The sequence below is a fragment of the Palaemon carinicauda genome, chromosome 16 (genome assembly GCF_036898095.1).
Source record: "Palaemon carinicauda isolate YSFRI2023 chromosome 16, ASM3689809v2, whole genome shotgun sequence".
Classification (NCBI taxonomy): domain Eukaryota; kingdom Metazoa; phylum Arthropoda; class Malacostraca; order Decapoda; family Palaemonidae; genus Palaemon; species Palaemon carinicauda.
The window spans coordinates 116,170,028-116,190,658 of NC_090740.1; the positions used below are offsets into that span (position 1 = coordinate 116,170,028).

The 20,631-nt window shown below is 33.8% G+C and overlaps 1 protein-coding gene across 2 annotated transcripts in view; it reads left to right on the forward strand.

Moving 5' to 3' along the window:
• The first annotated feature begins 4,349 nt into the window (after window positions 1-4,349).
• Window positions 4,350-20,631, forward strand: part of LOC137655817 (sphingomyelin phosphodiesterase 4) — a 105,787-nt gene continuing 89,505 nt past the window's right edge. Inside the window, exon 1 of one of the 2 annotated variants that reach the window (XM_068389987.1) lies at window positions 4,350-4,488. In XM_068389987.1, the coding sequence (XP_068246088.1) occupies window positions 4,417-4,488 (72 nt within the window). In that variant the 5' untranslated portion in view covers window positions 4,350-4,416. Of the gene's footprint in view, window positions 4,489-14,864; window positions 15,000-20,631 lie in introns of those variants that run through there. The other variant, XM_068389989.1, reaches the window with a different exon arrangement.

The window sequence follows — 20,631 nt, forward strand, 5'->3', positions numbered from 1 at the left end:
AGTCAAAAAAGGGAGCTTGTATAGAGTAGCGATCCACACTGCAATCAAACTGTTCGCTCTCCATCAGTAATGTTTATGTAGCCACCAATACCAAGCCCTCGGTAAACAGCAAAGTCGTCAATAAATTACTTAGGTGAACAAACAGCTCACGGCGTAGTCTAATATCACTCGGGTAAAGGCACCCTGTCGTGAAAAATTAAATTGCCATTGGTAAACACTACAGCGGAAATGTATTATTCGGATAATGAATACAATTCTAAGTATTCACGTTGTCTGATACGCCACATTGCCATATTCTGTTTAAGCAGCAATAAATTTCAGAAGTAGCTGACGCATGGACTCTTTATGTATCTTCGATGTGTCTTAAAGATCAATCTACTGTATATAATACAACACATTTTCCATAAATCTCTCTCTCTCTCTCTCTCTCTCTCTCTCTCTCTCTCTCTCTCTCTCTCTCTCTCTATATATATATATATATATATATATATATATATATATATATATATATATATATATATATATATATATATATATATATACATATGTGTGTATACATATAAACATTATATCAATTCTAAATATTACAATGTAAGGAATGAAACATAGATAATGTATAAAAATTGTTCATACATTTACAAAGTGATCTATCCTCTACTCAATGATAATGATAATGATGCTTACAGTAATATAATTATTACAACACTTCATATGACACTCCAATGATAATGTGTCTCTTTATTATTACACTGTACTTGCTTGGGTGCTTTGCCCTGTGTACAATCGCATGCATACTTTATAACATGCAAAAATCTGTTCATATTTACGACTTCAATCTTATGATTAGAAGCTCGCCATGACAATTTGAACTCTGAAATTTTCATAGTTCGTTAATCCATCGTCTTCTCTTCCTTCTGCTTCTTTTTGCATTCTCTAGGGACCCATTCTGTTATTCTTAATGTCAATCGATTATCTGGCATTCTCATTACATGTTCTGCCCATGTCCATTTCTTTTTCTGACATTTTCTTAGAATATCCTCTACTTTAGTTTGCTCTAGTATCCATGTAGCTCTTTTTCTGTCTCTTGGTGTTATTCCTATCCTTATTCTTTCCATAGCTCTTTAAGTTCTAACTAGCTTATGTTCTAATACTGTACTTTAGTAAGGCTCAAAGTTTCTGATGCATGAGTAAGGCCATCCGACTAGATACTTTTCTTTTTAGAGAAAGTGGCCTTTTACTTTTCATAATCTCATTTTGCTTACCAAAACTTTCCATCCTATACTTATCCTTCTTTTAATTTCAGTCTCATGTCCTGAGGAAACACTTACTGTCTGTTCTAAGTACATATATGCATTAGCAATCTCTAGAGGTTTGTCAATAAATCTGACTTGCTGTCTCTGTATTTTCATTGAACATTATCTTAGCTTTACTCATATTCACTTCAGTCCTACAGTTTTCATTTCTCTATTCAAATCCTCTATCATCTTTTGCAATTCTTCCCATGATTCACTATCATATTAAAATCTTAAGTTAACATATTCTCTATCAATGTTAATTCCTACATTTTCTCAATCAAAATTCTGAAAAACCTCCTCTGGACATGCTGCGAATAATTTAGGAGAGACTTGTCTAACTCCTTTCTCAATCGAAATTTTCTCACTGTCTTTATGTAACTTTAGGATTGCTGTACTTCCTGTATATATATATATATATATATATATATATATATATATATATATATATATATATATATATATATATATATATATATATATATATATATATATTTATATATCCTTCATTATTCTAACATAAGATTCTTCTATTCCTTGCTTTAGAAGGGCTTTTATTACTACTGATGTTTTGTCAGAATCAAAAGCTTACTCATAGTTTAACAAATGCTATACATATTGGTTTGTCATACTCTGTTGATTTTAGCTGGTTAATTATATGAATATCGTTAGTTATTGAATACCCACTTCTATAAGCTACATGCTTTCTTGGTTGATTAAAGCCTAGCTGTTTTTCTATTCGACCTAATATGATTCTTTGTAAATATTTTATATATTACTGAGAGTAAACTTATTGGTCAGTGAATCTGTATAATGATAAAGTTTTTCCAACCTGGAGGTATAAAGCCTTCTTGCAGACATTTTGTGAAAAGTTTAAGGAGTTTCACTACTATGCAATATCCTCTAACTATAAGAAAATCAATTGTTATGTCATCTTCTCCTGCTCCTTTGCCTCTTTTCATGTTTTTAATCCAGTTTTTACTTCTCCTACTGTTACTTTCGGTACTGGCTCAGGTATTTCATTATTTGTATTGGAAAAACTATTTCTTTTCTCACTATGGTATAGCATTGCATAGAAATTCTCTGTAATTTTTATCACTTCATCTCTTTTGTGTGATAATATTTCCATTTCAACCTCTAAAGCAAATATGTGTTGGCCCCCTGATCCAAGCCTCTTTACCATCAATTTGATGCTTCTTCCTTTCTTTAGTGTTTCCTTAATTTTGGTCTGATTGTGTTTACGAATGTCTTGTGTTTTTAGTTTGTTTATTGTTTTAGATAGTTACTGAACTTTAATTTGAGGGCTGCTTATCTGGTCCTGTACAGCAGGGGAACCCTACTCTCTACAGGACCTCCACGCAGTGTTGCCACATATACAGATTAATCTTAAATATACAGGTTTTTCAGCATGATTAAGATTTTCAGATTTTTCTTATGAAATAAGCAAAATATACAGATTTTTAGGAGACAATACACTTCTTCTAAAAATCCACATTCCAGTTCTTTTGACATTAATAAACAGGAAATCTCTCTTTTTTTCTTTTTCTTTTTTCCTTCAGCCAATTGATTTACTCTAAATTACTTGTTATTTCTAGTAACATACACTAAAATATAACCTACCAATTCCCTAGATTTTCTATACAGATTAATTTTACAATATACAGATTTATTCAGTTTTTTCAGTAAATATGCAGATTTTTGAAAGAAAATTTGTGGCAACACTGCTCCACGGTCGTTTTAGTATGTTCATTCTGGCGAATTTAACATTTCAAATTCACAGTGCGTATTACTCGCTTACTGTTAGATCATTACTATCGAAGAACTCTCAAAGTTTTCAGTTTCCTCTTGAAAGCCTTAATATCTTCAATCATTCGGATGTCTCGTGGGAGCTTATTGTATAGTCTCAGGGCCGCATATCTAAAGGCTCTGGAGCCTACAGCAGACATGTATCTAGTTTCTAATATTTTGAAAACACCTGTAATTATTCTCGTGTCAGGGTGATTTGTTGGCTACCATAATTCTGTTTCATCTCTCTTGGATTTTGCTCACATTTCCAGTCTTTTCTTTATTAGATATCTTTGTCTTTTCCAATAGTTTTCCTTAATCTTGTTTATGAACTTTTCCACCTCTCTCTAGTCTCATATGCAACTGATTCCATTTTTCTTTTATTACGAATTATTTATTCTTTAAAAAAAATAAAAAAAAAGTTAAAGTTGCGGGTTTTAGGTTTCCACTCAGACGATCTACTTGCTACTTATTTTGTATTGCTAAACTAAACGGTTTTGTCAGATTTTTCTCGTATTGCAGAAGTGTTTATTTTCTTTCTTAAATTTAGTTTTCCTCTTTCTCTTTCCTTAGGTCTAGACAAATTTTACTTGATTTTAACTTTTTTAACTAACATTTACATCTTTAACTGAAATTACTTTTTTTTTCAATGAGAATAAAATCTATACCGTTTTTCGTTTCTCCGTTCGGGCTTCTTCGTGTCCATTTTCTATGTTCCTTTTTATGAAAAGTGTTCATGATTCCAAAACTGTTTCTTTCAGCAAATTGTACAAGCGTGTTTCCCCTGTCATTCCTTGTGCCTAGTCCAAATTTTCATACTGTTTATTTTCCTCTCTTCTTTTGACATATCTTGGTCTTAAAATCAACCAAAAACAAATTTAAATTGGTTCCTATGTTAAAGATATCTCCTGATCGTTTGAATGAACTTCAATTTATACTTCTACAGTTTGATAAACAATGCTACAATTCTATTAGTAGTAAATTTACTACAAAATTCAACAAAATCTACATTGCAAGAGCCAGAAGTCTAAAGTACATAAGTTTACCTAATAAACTATCACTATTACTATTTCATAAGTTTTAAAAGGCAAAGAAAATCCGTATAACATAAAAATCTATCGATAGCCATATTAGTTTGATATTGCAAGAATCCTAAATCTAATGTATATAAGTGTACCTACTAAACCATCACGGTTGCTATTCCATAGGTTTCAAAAAACAAAGAATTTCATTATAAATCATTATAAAAAGAAAAAAACCTATCGATAGCCATATTAGATTGACCTTCCCGCCAACCAAACTTCAAAGATGAGACGTCATCTATCCATATCACATCTGTATGACAACAAATACTCAACGACCACCACCAAGTTCGTACATCAACATGGCAGTAAATCCGTTATCTTTAGGGGTGAGTATTTGTTTTATTGTAGATTAAAACTCACATGTTGATTATTTTACCATTTTACTTACAATAGTAGCCATTGTTTATTAGGTGTAGGAGGCCGGCCAAGGCAACGTCAAGCAAAGACCACGAGTTAGCGTGAAGGGTTGTCCCAATTTTTAGGCCTTACGACAAACCAACCTTGTGCTTAGTAATTTCATGTCTTTAAGGGTTAAATTAATACTTATATTGACTAATGATTAAATTGAATCAGGCAGTTTGTTAGTAGGACAGATTAAGCGAAGAGTACGGTAAGCTTTTGCGGGGTTCTCATTGGGGGCATCGACCCCTTGATGGGCAAGTAAAAATCTGGTTTCATTGATAGGCAAGTATAAATCTTCTAGGTTAGGTTAGGTGGAGAACCTTAGGGTATGTCATTTGTTTATGTCTGTTACCCTTGTTAAACGAGGTTTTTCAGTCTGTTCCGACAAACTACAAAGGCTCCATTTCAAAACCTTGTATAACCGGTAATTTTTTATTGTATTACAGGGTGATATTTCGAACAGAGAATATATGTTTTCCTATAGTAAATAACGTGATTTAACCGAATTTGATGTTCATTTCAATCGGAAACAAACAGATCAACCAATTAGGCTAACTTTAAGTTGCGCAGTGTCACTTCCCTTACGAATGTACTGCGAATGATAACATTAGCAACGTTACCAATAATACACAGTGTTACCAACGTTGACGTATGGTACACAGAGTTACCAACGGCACGCTGACATTACTAACGATAGCAATGATAGATATTTCCGTACGTATTTTAAATAATTTCTCCATATAAGTTTTACCCAATATATAAAAAGTACAAAAAGGGCACAGAACCTAACAAACCCACCTAACCTAGCCTAGTAGTATGACAGGTCACAAAATAACATTTGATCTACATCGGACGTTGGCAGCACTGGTTACTGTATTTTTTCATGACACAATCTTTGCAACGGCGCCTCCAAGGTTTATTCAGATATACTGTTTTGTATTTTCCTCCGGTTATTATAATTTCAAGAAGGTAATGAATAGAGAAGAAAAGGCTTGTTTTACGTTTATATATCGATTCCCCAGTATGTTTTCCCAACCCAAAACCCCGAGTTCCCACTGGGGGTCCCCCATTATCGGAGGATATAGATGTATATATATTTCTGAAACTATTCATTTGCGACGGGAACGAGTGTCATATTCGAAGAGAGCGTAATTTTTTCTATAAGAAAAAGTAGTTGTTTTCCTAGGTTACATCGCCCTGTAATACACTACAATGAAACCGTATAACCCCCTAACCTAACCTAGGAAGTTTGTCTGGAGCCTTTGTATTACGACGAACAGGACTTCCCACCTGCATAGAACATATCTAACCTGTACTTCCCCATCTTACCTAAGCTTCCCCACCTAACTTATCTTACAAGCCGTGTCCTTACCTACTTAAATTTTGAGTAAATTTGCATAAGTTGCCTAAAATTCCCAGAGGATAACAATGTATTTTCTGGTATATTTTCATGTGTTTTGAACGAATCTTATGATGATTATTGGCGCAAATTTAGGGTTGTGGAGTTAGGTATCGACAACCTCAACTCCACAACTTATGTATTTCCGAAAAAATCGTCATCAAATTCCTTCAAAACACGTGAAAGTATGCCATGGAAACCAATTGGTTATCCAATCTTACTGGGAAAACAGGTATTCACGAAAGTGAAAACGCATTGACAATGTTTGCAACTTACAACATACCGACACAAAAAGACAATCTTCGAATGCATGGTTCTCTGAGGACTTCGCCTTCATTTTTTAATATTTAATAAATAGCTAACCTTACCTCACCTAACCTAACCTAACCTTACCTCACCTAACCTAACCTAACCTAGTAAGACAACAGGTCACTAACATACCCCAGACCCCCCGTTGCAGTTCACAAGTAAAATTAATGAACAATCTTCAAGTAGAGCGGTACCGGTAGCACAATGTTCGAACACTTTCAGATTTGAATTTGGCTTCAATTTTTAAGAATTATATAACGATTATGTTGGTATTTATTTGTGCCTGGGGTTTATGGGATTCAAAATATTGCTTTTGAATGCTCTAACCGATTGTACATAATATTTTGAGCTATCGAACAATGGCTACTTATGCAATAATACCAAATTTGGGGTATTTGTTTACAAGACCATGCTTTCCATATTCTGCCAAATTATGCAAAGCTATTGTTTTCATCTATTGCTTTTTCATAATTTAAAACAATTTGCCACATGGGAAACTAGTTAAAATTGTAAAAAAAAAACTAGACAGGTTTCCTCACTAAACGACCTGGAACCGACGTCGTCGACATAGTCAACCAAACGAAGTTTGTGATCCCAGCGTACAATTGTTATATATTCAAAATGTAAACAAAATTACCCAAAACTGTCCATAAAATATACCATTCACAAATAGTGACACTTTTGAGTAATTACTTCATTTTTAATTTAGTATACAGTATATTTTTAATATACAGTATATCAAACTTATTTCCCATGTGGCGAATTGTTTTAAATTATGAAAGAATAATAGAGAAATAAAATAGCTTTGCATAATTTGTCAGTATATGGATGACGATTTCACTAACATAAATGGCCTGAAGTCAGGTTGCTTTAATTATGACGTAAGTATTGCACGCATACCTTAATCCATTGGATTTTTATAGTAGATTTTTAAATTTTAGATCTGTTCCACCTATAACCTCTAATTTTAAACATAAAACTTACCCGCTGGTTATATAAGAATGGCTATAGTCCCTGGATGCCATTCTTATATAACCAGCGGGTAAGTATGTTCAAAAACTTAATTTATTATGAAAATATTTTTAAACATAAAACTTACCCGCTGGTTATATAAGAATGGCGTCCAGGGACTATAGCCATTCTTATATAACCAGCGGGTATGTATGTTCAAAAATTTATTTTATTATGAAAATATTATTATTGTTTGCTACTCTTATATCTCATGGTATTAGAAAGAATCCCAGTGGGAAATACTGTATGGTTTTTTGGGTGCCTTGGTGATTAACATGGTCAAAAGGATAATTAATACTGTATTGCTGTTGAGTTTCTTAGATTAGTTGAATTTTTTTCTAAAATCTGAGGTAATTATACACTTGAATTGTAATGCATCTCTGTTCATTAACCGGGTAGATTATTGATTGGGTTGTAATTCTGGTACATGGCTACTTTGACCTATTGAGTTTTCATGCTAGTTCACCAAGTTTTAAATCCATTTATTTAGATGTGTCTTCTACTAACATTCTTTAGGTGTACAGATATCAAATTAGGAGGTACATGTATTCCTGCAGATAATTTTTTTTTCTTAAAGGAAAGTTCTCATGAACTTTGCTTTGTTCCGGCACTGTGTACAAACCTTACACTCTTTACTTGCGATTATTATTTTTGCAGTAGCTGACACTAGCCATCAAAGATTTTGCAAGGTTTTAACTACCCTCCGCTGGGTAACGGGTTAGACCAACCGCCCCGCTCACACCAGCACTAGTAAACAACTGCCACTTTTTATGTCAGCTTGGTAGACTTAAGACGTAGTCTTGCTCTCCCATCAAAATTTTAACTGGCTTACGATTAAAAGCAGCTGGCCTAAAGTTTGAAAAATTCCTTTTTATTTTTAGACAGTGACTCGGATTTCCCTTAGGTGTGGGCTCCATCACTTTTCTTAGCGAAGCAACGGCAGCTACCATCAGGAGAAGTTTCTTCTGTTGTCACTTGGACAACCCCCTACCTTCCTTTGAAGTTTCGGGTCTCCCTGCCAAGGAATGGTTTCCGAGGGTGTTACAGTTTACTTAAGCATTCTCTGCTTTTCCTCACCTTCGTTCTTGCAGCTCCGGCGTAGGAACGAGAGCAGTGGCAGACTGGTTCCATTCTGGGTTTCCAGTAGGTGATCCCTTTGGGGTGAACCCAGAAACTAGCTTCGAAAAATCTTGTAGACTAAGTATTCATGGTTATTGCCGACATCATGCATGTTGCGCTCAACAACGTTCATGGAGCTTTGTTGTGCCCTCATGGTTTTAACCTCTTACGAGGGAGAAACTGCTTGTAAGGTTTAACTCTTAGGGGTTATTACCTACTACATGCCTGTGAGGCACAAGAAAGCTTATGGAGCTTTGTGAAGACAGGCCCTTTGGGACAAGTGCCTCGTGATTTCAATCTCTCGCGAGAAGGAAATTGGTCGTATGTTATAAATTCGGAGTTATTGCCTACATAGTGCGTGTTCAGGCACAATAAAGCTTGTGGAGCTTTGTGAGACTAAGTCCTTCAGGAGCTGTACTTCATGGTCAAGCACAGCTTTTTTTCGTTCCCTTCCGAGGGCATGACATAAGATGAGTAGGATGAGCATGAGCAGTTCGCAAAGACCTTAGTTTCACTGAGAAATCATGCACAGTGTTGTGCACCCATCCTCTGAGCTTTAGCTAGGTGAGTGGTTGAGCTCTTGTGCCTGACAAAGGTCTGCACTCAACCCATGTTGCTCGTCTTAGTATTACTGTACTGTACTCACATTACCTGTACCCATTCTTACAGGTAAGATTCAACTCTCTCTTCGCCAGCGTCGCTAACACCCTGCAGCTTCTGCTAAAGCTCGCCAGCTGGCGCTTGCTGGCGTTCACTGGCAAGCTTGGACAAACCTACCTAGTGTTTGTGTTCTTTGCGAGAAGATGCTTTTTCATGAGAAGAGAGCCCACCTGACATTAAGTATAGCGAGGTGGAGGTGTGTAGGCAAGCCTCCAGTCTCGAGGGATAGTATCCGCTTCTGCTTATGTTCACTAACGATAAGCAATCATTCACTTACGGGGATGCTTGTCCTGCCCATAATGCGGACAGACAAACACATATTCATTTGAAACATAGATAGATGTTAATCACACTTAGGTTGAAATATTATTAGTTGATATTGGGGATTTAGTGTTTCATTAAAGGTTGCCCATAAATGGCAAAGGCAAAAAGAAGCTGATTATGTTATTGCATAATGTCATTGATACTGTACAGTATATATACACTACGTACTGTTTATACAGAATGTAAAGGGTAGTTTGTAGTATATCGTCTGTTCCCTATGGGCAGACCCCCCCCCCTTTTTTTTTTTTTTTTTTTTTTTTTTTTTTTTTTTTTTTTTTTGCAAATCCATTAGGTCATAGGCGTGGCTTGAACTTTGAAGCTCACAGATTAAGTCACCATAATTTCTACTAATGTACCCTTTTAGCTTTGGATAACTATTTCCTTAGTTCTCAGTTTATAAATTGGTTATAGTATTAATCTCAAGAGTAGGCCATGAATGTTTTGAAGAAAATGACTAATAGATAGTTACTTAAGGGGTAGGTATCACTAGCATAGTTTGACTCACAAGTCTTTTGTTGATTAGGCCAGGGGTGCAATTGTCATATTGCTGCAAATATGCAGTCGTATGGTGCTATAAGGGTCTTTGGGCTTTTACCATTCTGCTTTTTCAATTGAGATTGCACCTTAGCTTGTAGGGCTAATATGATAATAGCAATATGAAATATTTCCGCAGCTGGACGCTAGTGTGAAAAGTAATTACAAGGAATATCACCCATGAATACTGTATGTGAAACATATGATTTGCTTCAATAATTTTCATGTTATTAAATTTGCTGAAGGCATTACTCTACTTTTTCATTAGGCCTATATGGGTGTACAACCTCAGTAAACCTTGAAACTTATAAGCAAAGTGGGTGCTATTATAGTATGCTATCTACCGTCGAATTTCCATTATAGTATGGTATCTACCACAAAGTATGTTATGCCGTCAATGTTAATCCTCCTGTTTGATGAGGATTATCAAAAAGATTACTAACCACCAGTATGTTATCCTCATTGGACTTTAATGATAGTTTAATAATACTTATTAGATGGATAACATGGATGCATAATTATAATCAGTTTGTAGGTTAGGTTGGGTTAGATTAGGTTGGGTTGGGTTATTAAGTCTGTAGTGATCCTCCTTATTAGAGGCGGATTAGCAAGTAGACCGTACCCTTAGGGACTGAAGGTGGGTCTCATACTATAGTCAGTGAGGGGTGGTAGATAGCAAAATCGACGGTAGATAGCATACTATAATAGCACCCAATAGTGTCTACATGGAATTTGAATTTGGTCCACTCAGAAAATTTTATCTTTGTAACATTTAACATTGTCAAGTCTTAGTTTCTTGTTACTTCGTAATGTTTCAAGCTCTTGTTTTGTGATAATCAAGGGGTTCATTGATTCAGTGTTCCATTTAATTAACATGTTCATGTTTCTTATATTTTGAGTCATTGTTTTGATTGGGGAAGAATTTGATTTGTTTGTTCTTATTTTTGTCATTATTTTGTGACGAGAAGAATTTGATTTGTTTGTTCTTATATCTGAGTCATTTTTGATTGGGGAAGAATTTAATTTGTTTGTTCTTATATTTGAGTCATTATTTTGTGACTGGAGAAGAATTTGATTTGTTTGTTCTTATATAAGTTATTGTTTCGTGACTGGGGAAGAATTTGATTTGTTCTTATATTTGAGTCATTGCTTTGTAATTTGGGAAGAATTTAATTTGTTTTTTCTTATATTTAAGTCATTGTTTTGTGATTGAGGAAGAAAATGATTAGTTTGATCTTATATATGAGTCATTATTTTGTGATGGGGAAAGAATTTTATTTGTTTGTTCTTATATTTGAGTCATTGTTTCGTGATTGGGGAAAAATTTGATTTGTTCTAATATCTGAATCATTGTTTCGTGATTGGGGAAGAATTTGATTTTTTCTTATATTTGAGTCATTGCTTTATAATTTGGGAAGAATTTAATTTGTTTGATCTTATATTTGAGTCATTGTTTCATGATTGGGGAAGAATTTGATTTGTTCTTATATTTGAGTCATTGCTTTATAATTTGGGAAGAATTTAATTTGTTTGATCTTATATTTGAGTCATTGTTTCATGATTGGGGAAGAATTTGATTTGTTCTTATATTTGAGTCATTGCTTTATAATTTGGGAAGAATTTAATTTGTTTGATCTTATATTTGAGTCATTGTTTCATGATTGGGGAAGAATTTGATTTGTTCTTATATTTGAGTCATTGCTTTATAATTTGGGAAGAATTTAATTTGTTTGATCTTATATTTGAGTCATTGTTTCATGATTGGGGAAGAACTTGATTTGTTCTTATATATGAGTCATTGTATCGTGATTTGGGAAGAATTTGATTTGTTTGTTTTTATATTTGAGTCATTGTTTCGTGATTGGGGAAGAATTTGATTTGTTTGTTGTAATATGAGTCATTGTTTCGTGATTTGGGAAGAATTTGATTTGTTTGATCTTATATTTGAGTCATTGTTTCGTGATTGGGGAAGAATTTGATTTGTTCTTATATTAGAGTCATTTTTTTCGAAATTGGTGAAGAGGGAATTTCCTTCTGGCACTAGAAGAATGGACATCACTGAATCAAAATTCTCACTTGGGTCAAATTTCCCATTGAAGTTTTTGACAGGAAAAATACTCTATCTTGACCTTGACCTTTGACCTGAACATTCATTTAAGTGGCATGGATTTTCATACGCTCAAATATGAACCAAGTTTCAAGTCTGTGGCAACGATAACCAAACTTATACCTGATTATGTGAATTGGACATTTTGTTTAACCGTGACCTTGACCTTTGAGCTTACCTTCGAAAATGTAATCATTTCCATCTTTTACATAAGAATTAGTCCCAGCAAGTTTCATTACTCTACTATTAAAATTGTGGCCAGGAAGCTTTTCACCAACTAACACACACTTCATTGGCGGAGGTAATTTTGCATATTACAGATATTTATAATTATTTATGTTATTTATTTTTAGTAAGTTATTAAAGTGTTTTTATTACATGTATGAATTCTGTCTTGGTTAATTGTAAATAATAAGACATTCACGAAGACATTTTTCATTTATGTACATAATTTTACGTTAATTAATGTAAAAATGGTTATTGTTGGCATTTTTTAAAATTATATTTTGATAATAGACGAAGTAATACTGAAGAAATGTTTTGTGTAATAAGAAAAAAGAAACGGATTTTGAGCGAAGCGAAAAATCTATTTTTGGGTGAGATCGCCATGTCGTCCTGATGGAAGTTCCTATAGTAGCATCCTAAGGGATATATTATACTACAGTGATATTCCCAGAGAATTAACCTTCAGGTTCCAGATTTCTAACTCCTGGAGCGATTATTCTTAAAATTTTTCGCAAGGATATCGCATGATATCAGAGGACGTATTCTTGACACGCCACATAGCAATCTGCACCCCTAATAGCGTTTACGCTTCGAGGGGGACGTGGCAAAAAATTTGTATAATAGTTACTGATTGTTGTAGTGACAATGTCTGATTTCTTTAGAAATGATTTCTACCTTTGTAGAAAAAAAACGGAAATGTTTAATTAAGGGTTAACTTACATAAATAATTAACTCATATTGTGTTTTTGAAGTTATGGTTAGGTTAATACAATACATTAGTATTATTGTTTCAATAAAAATGGAAAGGAGTAATATTAGCGAACACACTAGGGTTGTTGTGGCCTGACTGGTAATGTCTCTGTCTGGTGTTTGCTAGAAGGGGGTTCGTTTCCCGCTCAGACTTGTTAGTGCCATTAGTGTCTGCAACCTTACCATCCTTGTGAGCTAAGGGGGGGGGGGTGGGTGGGGGAGCCTATAGGTCTATCTGCTGAGTCATCAGCAGCCACTGCCTGCCCCTCCCTGGTCCTAGCTTGGGTGGAGAGGAGGCTTGGGCGCTGATCATATAATATATGGTCAGTCTCTTGAGCATTGTCGTGATTGCTAGGGCAATGTCACTGTCCCTTGCCTCTGCCATTCATGAGCGACCTTTAAACTGGTAAAGTTCAAATTTGCTGCAAATGCAATTTTTTTTTTATGTTGAACTGGCTGACATAAGTCTTTTTATAGTTTATATACGGAATATCTGTTTTGATGTTACTGGTTTTAGAATGTTTTATCTTATTTGCTCATTAGGCTACTTATATAGTATATTTATTTCCTTATTTCTCTTCCTCATTATTATTATTATTATTATTATTATTATTAGCCAAGCTACAATGGGCTACTTTTCCCTGTTGGATCCCTTGGGCTTATAGCATCTTGCTTTTCAAACAAGGTTGTAGCTTAGCATAATAATGATAATAATACTGTAATGATAATAATTGTAATGATAATACTGTTGTTGACAAACAATTCATTATTTGTTAAGGAAATGTGTGATTAAGGGTTAACTCATAAATAATGGACACCAATTCGCTTTAAAGTTAATAGCTTATTACAATAAAAATCCAGCATGTATTAATATATATATATATATATATATATATATATATATATATATATATATATATATATATATATATATTATAAAAACTGGAAGGGGTAATATTAGCGTACACACTGTCACAAACGGCTATTCATAACGCTCGCCCAACAAGCTACAACCTGAAGGCTTCACCTTAACAGTAAACAGGGTTAATCTGAAACGGGTAGATTTTAACATTGTACCCCTTTAAGCTTCGTAATTTTATTAAATTCATACACGGAAGGTGCATCTCTACCAGCCATTTACTTGCAGATATTTGATTAATAAGTAATTATTCTTAATTTAATCTTGGGATGCAGAGAAAGGGATGGCGTTGGCAACGCTGGTTTTCCAAGTTGCGGGAACTTCCCACTGACCGTACTCAGTGTTGTCAGGTATGGGGATATATCCCTAGATATGGGGATTTTTGGATATCCGATGGAAATATGTACAAATTCATATGAAGAGGAAACAAAAAATTGTTAACCTTTATATTGTTGCAATTAGTTTCTTTGCACTTATATGAAGTATAGTAAGTTCTATATTAGCAAAGCCTGCATATTCAGATGAAAATATATTTAGGGAAATGGGGATTTTTTTGTTTTTAGGGGAGAGTTTTTATCATGAAATTTGGGGATTTTTGGGTATCCGATGTAGATACTCTGTATAAATTCCTATGAAGATAAAACAAAAAAATAGTAAACCTTTATATTGTTGCAATTAGTTTCCTTGCACATATATGAAGTATAGTGTAGTAATTTCTATATTAGCAAAGCCTATATAATCAGAAGTAAATATATTTGGGGAAATGGGGATTTTTTTTGTTTATAGGGGAGAGTCAAGGGTTTTTATCATGAATTTTGGGGATTTTTAGACCAACCCATCTGGCAAGTTGCAACACTGCGTACTATGGAGGGAGATGTGAATTAAGTTTGTGAATCATTTCGTTGCAGACTCTCTTCCCAATAGTATTAGTCTTCCCAGTAGTATCAGATCTTCCCGTTAGTATTATTATACCATAGATAAATAGATAAATAGGGAAGACATTGTGGTTATTATCGTCTTTTAAACAGCCATGCATCTGGGCGGACGAGTTGTGGAAAATTTGACACCAAGTTTAGTGGTAAGTTATTTTTATTATTATTATTATTATTATTATTATTATTATTATTATTATTATTATTATTATTATTATTATTGAAGCTACAACCCTAGTTGGAAAAGCAGGATGCTATAAACCCCAAGGCCCCAACAGGGAAAAATAGCCGAGTGAGGAAAGGTAATAAGGAAATAAATACATTATTTTAAGCAAAAAAAAAAAAAAAAAAGAAAAAAAAAAGCGAACTAATGTATTGGTGTATTGATTTATAGTTTTGTTTTCTATATTATAACGATTTGGTTAATTGTGTTTCTCGTTCAACTTCGTTTAAAAACTTTATTTCAATGTTATATTTTTTAATTGAGTTTAAACTTTTAACTGGATTAATTAACACTTGAGTTTTCTCATGATAAATTCTATTGTAAACTGTGAAATTAGTCAACTGTCTTGCTTATATATTCTTTATTGGATTTATTGTGCAATATTTTGTGATATATAGGTCTATATATTCTTTATTGGATTTATTGTGCAATATTTTGTGATATATAGGTCTATATTCTTTATTGGATTTATTGCGCAATATTTTGTGATATATAGGTCTATATATTCTTTATTGGATTTATTGCGCAATATTTTGTGATAAATAGGTCTATATATTCTTTATTGGATTTATTGTGCAATATTTTGTGATATATAGGTCTATATATTCTTTATTGGATTTATTGCACATTATTTTGTGATATATAGGTCTATATATTCTTTATTGGATTTATTGGGCAATATTTTGTGATATATAGGTCTATATTCTTTATTGGATTTATTGGGCAATATTTTGAGATATATAGGTCTTTTCTTTATTAGAGTTATTGCACAGTATTTTGTGATGTATAGGCCTATATTCTATAGTGGATTTGTTGCATAATATTTTGTGATATATAGGTTTATATTCTTTATTGGATATATTGCACAATGTTTTGTGATATATGTCTATATCCATTATTGGATTTATAGCACAATGTTTTGTGATATATAGGTCTATATCTTTTAGTGGATTTATTGCACAGTATTTCAATATTTTGTGATATATAGGTCTATATCCTTTAGTGGATTTATTGTGCAATATTTTGTGATATATAGGTCCATATCCTTTATTGGATTTATTGCACAATATTTTGTGATATATAGGTCTATATTTTTATTGGATTTATTGCACAATAGTTTGTGATATATAGGTCTATATTTTTATTGGATTTATTGCACAATATTTTGTGATGTATAGGTCAATACCCTTTATTGGATTTATTGCACAGTATTTTGTGACATATAGGCCCATATCCTTTATCGGATTTATAGCACAATATTTTGTATTGTATAGTCCTATATAATTTATTGGATTTATTGCACAATATTTTGTGACATAGGCTACGTCTATCCTTTATTGGATTTATTGCACAATATTTTTTGATATATAGGTCTATATCCTTTCTTGGATTTATAGCACAATAGTTTCTGATGTATAGGCCTTTATTTTTTATTGGATTTATTGTGCAATATTTTGTGATATATATGTCTAGGCCTATATCCTTTATTGGATTTATTGCACAATATTTTGTGATTATAGGTAGATGATCCGACTGGAATAACTATGAAGGTTATTGTGTATGAAATATGTTTACAAGTGAAATTCAGTCTGAAATAAGTTTGAAGGGAGTAATTCATTGTAAAATCATTTTAGATGTGTGTATTTTTATGTTTTGAATTTTGGAGATGAAGTTAACATGTGAATAGGATTATTATTATTATTATTATTATTATTATTAGCTAAGCTACAATCCTAATTGGAAAAGCAAGATGCTATAAGCCTAGCTCCATGAGGGAAAATAGCCCAGTGAGGAAGTGAACCAAGAAAATAAATAAACTTCAAGAGAAGTATTGAATAATTAAGATAGACTGTAATGTATAAAGTATCATATATGGAAGAGATATTGACTAAAATAGGTTAGGGATGATATATTCAACCATAGTTTTTAAAGGTTTAAGGGCCTCTCATGAATGGCAGAGGCAAGGGACAGTGGCATTGCCCTATTGAGCGGGACAATGCACCAGAGACTGAACCATATACACATATGATCAGCGCCTATGCCCCCTCTCCACCCAAGCTAGGACCAAGGAGGGCCAGGCAATGGCTGCTGATAACTCAGCAGATAGACCTATAGGCTCTGCCCAAACCAATAATTCTTAACTCACAAGGATAGTGAAGGTTGCAGCGACCAAAGAAACTAACGACTTTGTGCGGTTCTTGAACCCCAGTCTGGCGTTCACCAGTTAGGGACGTTACCACATCGGCCATCTCATTGCTGTGATGTACTGTAAAGTATTTTGGAATACAGTCTTTTGATTAGGTTTGGAGGTTTTCTAGTCTAAAATATTCTTGCATGTGACAATCTTTAAAAGATTTGGAGTTGAGCTACTCAACCATAGTTTTGTAGGTTATATAGTTTGAAATCGATACGGTCAACAATATGTTTGGAGGCGATTTAAGAAATAGGTTTGGAGTTGATATAGACCTAAATAGCTTTGGAAGTGGTAGGTCTAGAGACAACGAGAGTTTTGAAGGCGAGTCTTAAATAGGCTTATAGTACTATTGATATAATCTGAAATAGATTTGAAGTTATAAATAGGTTTGTTGTAATAATGTCTTGAATAGTTCAAAGGTGATATAGTTTTATATAGGTTGAAGGTGATATAGTTTTTAGCAGGTTGGAGCCGATATCATCTGAAATAGGCTTGAAGTTGAGGTGATACAGTCAACAATGGATGTGAAGGTGACATAATCATGAATGGTTATGAAGGAGATTTAGTCAGAAATGGGTTAGGAGTTGCTATGGCCTGAAATAGGTTCAGAAGGTGATATATTCAACAATATTTATTATTATTATTATTATTATTATTACTAGCCAAGCTACAACCCTAGTTGGAAAAGCAAGATGCTATAAGCCCAAGGGCTCCCAAGGAAAAATAGCCCAGTGAGGAAAGGAAATAAATAAATGATGAGAATAAATTAACAATATATCATTCTAAAAACAGTAACAGCGTCAAAACAGATATGTCCTATATAAACTATTAACAACGTCAAAAACAGATGTTATATATTAACAATAAAAAGACTCATGTCAGCCTGGTCAACATAAAAACATTTGCTCCAACTTTGAACTTTTGAAGTTCTACTGATTCAACTAGCCGATTAGGAAGATCATTCCACAACTTAGTGATATAGTCTGAAATAGTTTTGGAGATTGATAAAGTTTGATGGTGATAGTCTGAAATAGGTTTGTAGAAATATAGGGAACTGTAGGTTTGGAGGTGATATGATCTTAAATAGGTTGAGAGTTAAGAGTTCATATTGTAGTCATAAGTAGGGTTTTAGAGATATAGTTTGAAATAGGTTTGGAGTTAATATAGTTTGAAAAAGATATGAAGTTCATATAGAGTGGGATAAATTTTGAGTTCATGTAGTCTGTCGGTACTAGAAGAGTTAGAAGACCCAGGCCTACATGGCCGAGGACTATGAAACATGAAGTAGGAGATGATGAATGAAGAAGTATTGAATTAAAAGCTGAAGATAGAGACAACTGTCGAAATCTAACCAAGGCCCTTTGCATCAATAGGCATGGGAGGAGATGATGATAGACTGGGATAAGTTTGGAGTTCATGTAGTCTGAAATAAATATAGATTTAGTTTAGACTAGTCTTAAATAGTATTGAAGGTGATGTAGTCTAACAGTACTATTTTCTGACTCAACTCTAATTTCATTGTTGATCTAATTAGAAAATAATATTCAAAAGTATTAAAAGGAATCAGTTTGCATGCTAATTACAGTAAAAAAATATAAAGACGTGTATTGGGTAGCACAGACTTGCCTAAAAGTCATGTGGAGACAAAGTGATTCCCTCAAACTGGGAAAAATTAAATTCAAACCTCTGAGAGATGTTTTAAATATAAAGACATATAGTGGGTAGCACAGAATTGCCTAAAAGTCATATGGAGACAAAGTGATTCCCTCAAACTGGGAAAAATTAAATTTAAACCTCTGAGAGATGTTTTATTATTGATCATGGCACTGCAAAACTGAAGGTAGACTGTGCTTGGCTGTGATTTTCAAACAATAGATGAGTTTACTGGCTTATTGATAAGTTTAAATGCATTGAGACAATAGTTCTGTGGTATCCTAGTGGAAACGTCCCTGCCTGACGATTTGCCAAACTGGAGTTTGAGTTGCTCAAGCTTGATAGTTTCTTGTAGTGTCTATAAACACTTCCAGAATGCTTAAAGCAATGGAAGGTCTTTCATCAGGGAGCCTCTACAATGTTTATAATACTTCCAGAAGGATAAAATCACTGGCTACAACACCAGGTGCACACATTGCAGATCTACAACGTTTACAATGCTTCGAAATACCTAAAATCAGTGGTGAGCTGAGGAAGGTTTTGGGAGCCATTCCCTGGCCCGGCCTGGTCCTAGCTTGGATGTAGAGGGGCTTGGGCACTGATATGGAATATATGGTCAGCCTCTAGGGCATTGTCACTGTCCCTTACCTCTGCCATTCATGAATGGCCTTTAAACTCATGATCGACGCCGTGACACTTCGATACTGGTCATCCACGAAGCAATCATGAGTATTACAATATGTCAAGTGCTTCCCATAGCCTTGGGAAAGATGGACTTTCCGCTTTAAGGGTATTGTCATTATTTTTGCAGTATGAATTATCTTGAGTATCAAAAACAGAAGGGTCAGTATGTCATCATTGATTTTGCGTGATGCCTCCAGAGTATCAGTAGCTGTTCATGTCAGTTTAAAGTAAGGTTCTAATGTTTTAGTGTTTTATAATAAGTGCATAGTACAGTGATTTTGAATGACTTTAAAATGTTTTTAATCTGCAGCTTTTTTTAACTTTCTATTAAAGGGAAAGTTACTGAAAAGATTACTGGTTCACTTCCAATCTTTTCTGGTGATGTTTTATCGATGCTTTCAATAAAATTACGGCAATACTAAAGAACTCGTTAAGTTATTGTAAATAATGTTGGGTGTATACTGCGTATTAAACTATTTTAAGCTTATTAATCATATGAATTTAAGTATAGATTACAAGAATCACATGATGGTTTGAGAATTGTCTGGATAATAAGGGTGTGGATATATGAGGGTGAATTGTATTGTACAGTACTACCTTACTTTACCTTAAGGGCTGCTGTTCTGGTCCTATGCTGCAGGGGAATCCTACTCTCTACAGGACCTTCACAGTCACTTTATCATATACATCCCAAAACATTCAGCATTTCACACCGCATATTGCTCACTGGTTGTCAAGTCTATGTTATCGAAGCGCTTAGAAAACAAGAATGTCTTCACTTTCCTCTTGAAATCCTTAGTATCTTCAGTTTTTTTGGGTGTCTAGTGGGAGCTTATAGTATAGTCTTGGAGCCGCATTTTAAAAAGCTCTAGAACCTACTGTAGACATATATCTTGGTTCCAATAATTTGAAACCATCTGTAATTATTCTTGTGTCAACACGATTTGTTATCTTATCACAATTACATACACACATATACCAAGGCACTTCCCCCAATTTTAGGGGCTAGCCGACATCAACAAAT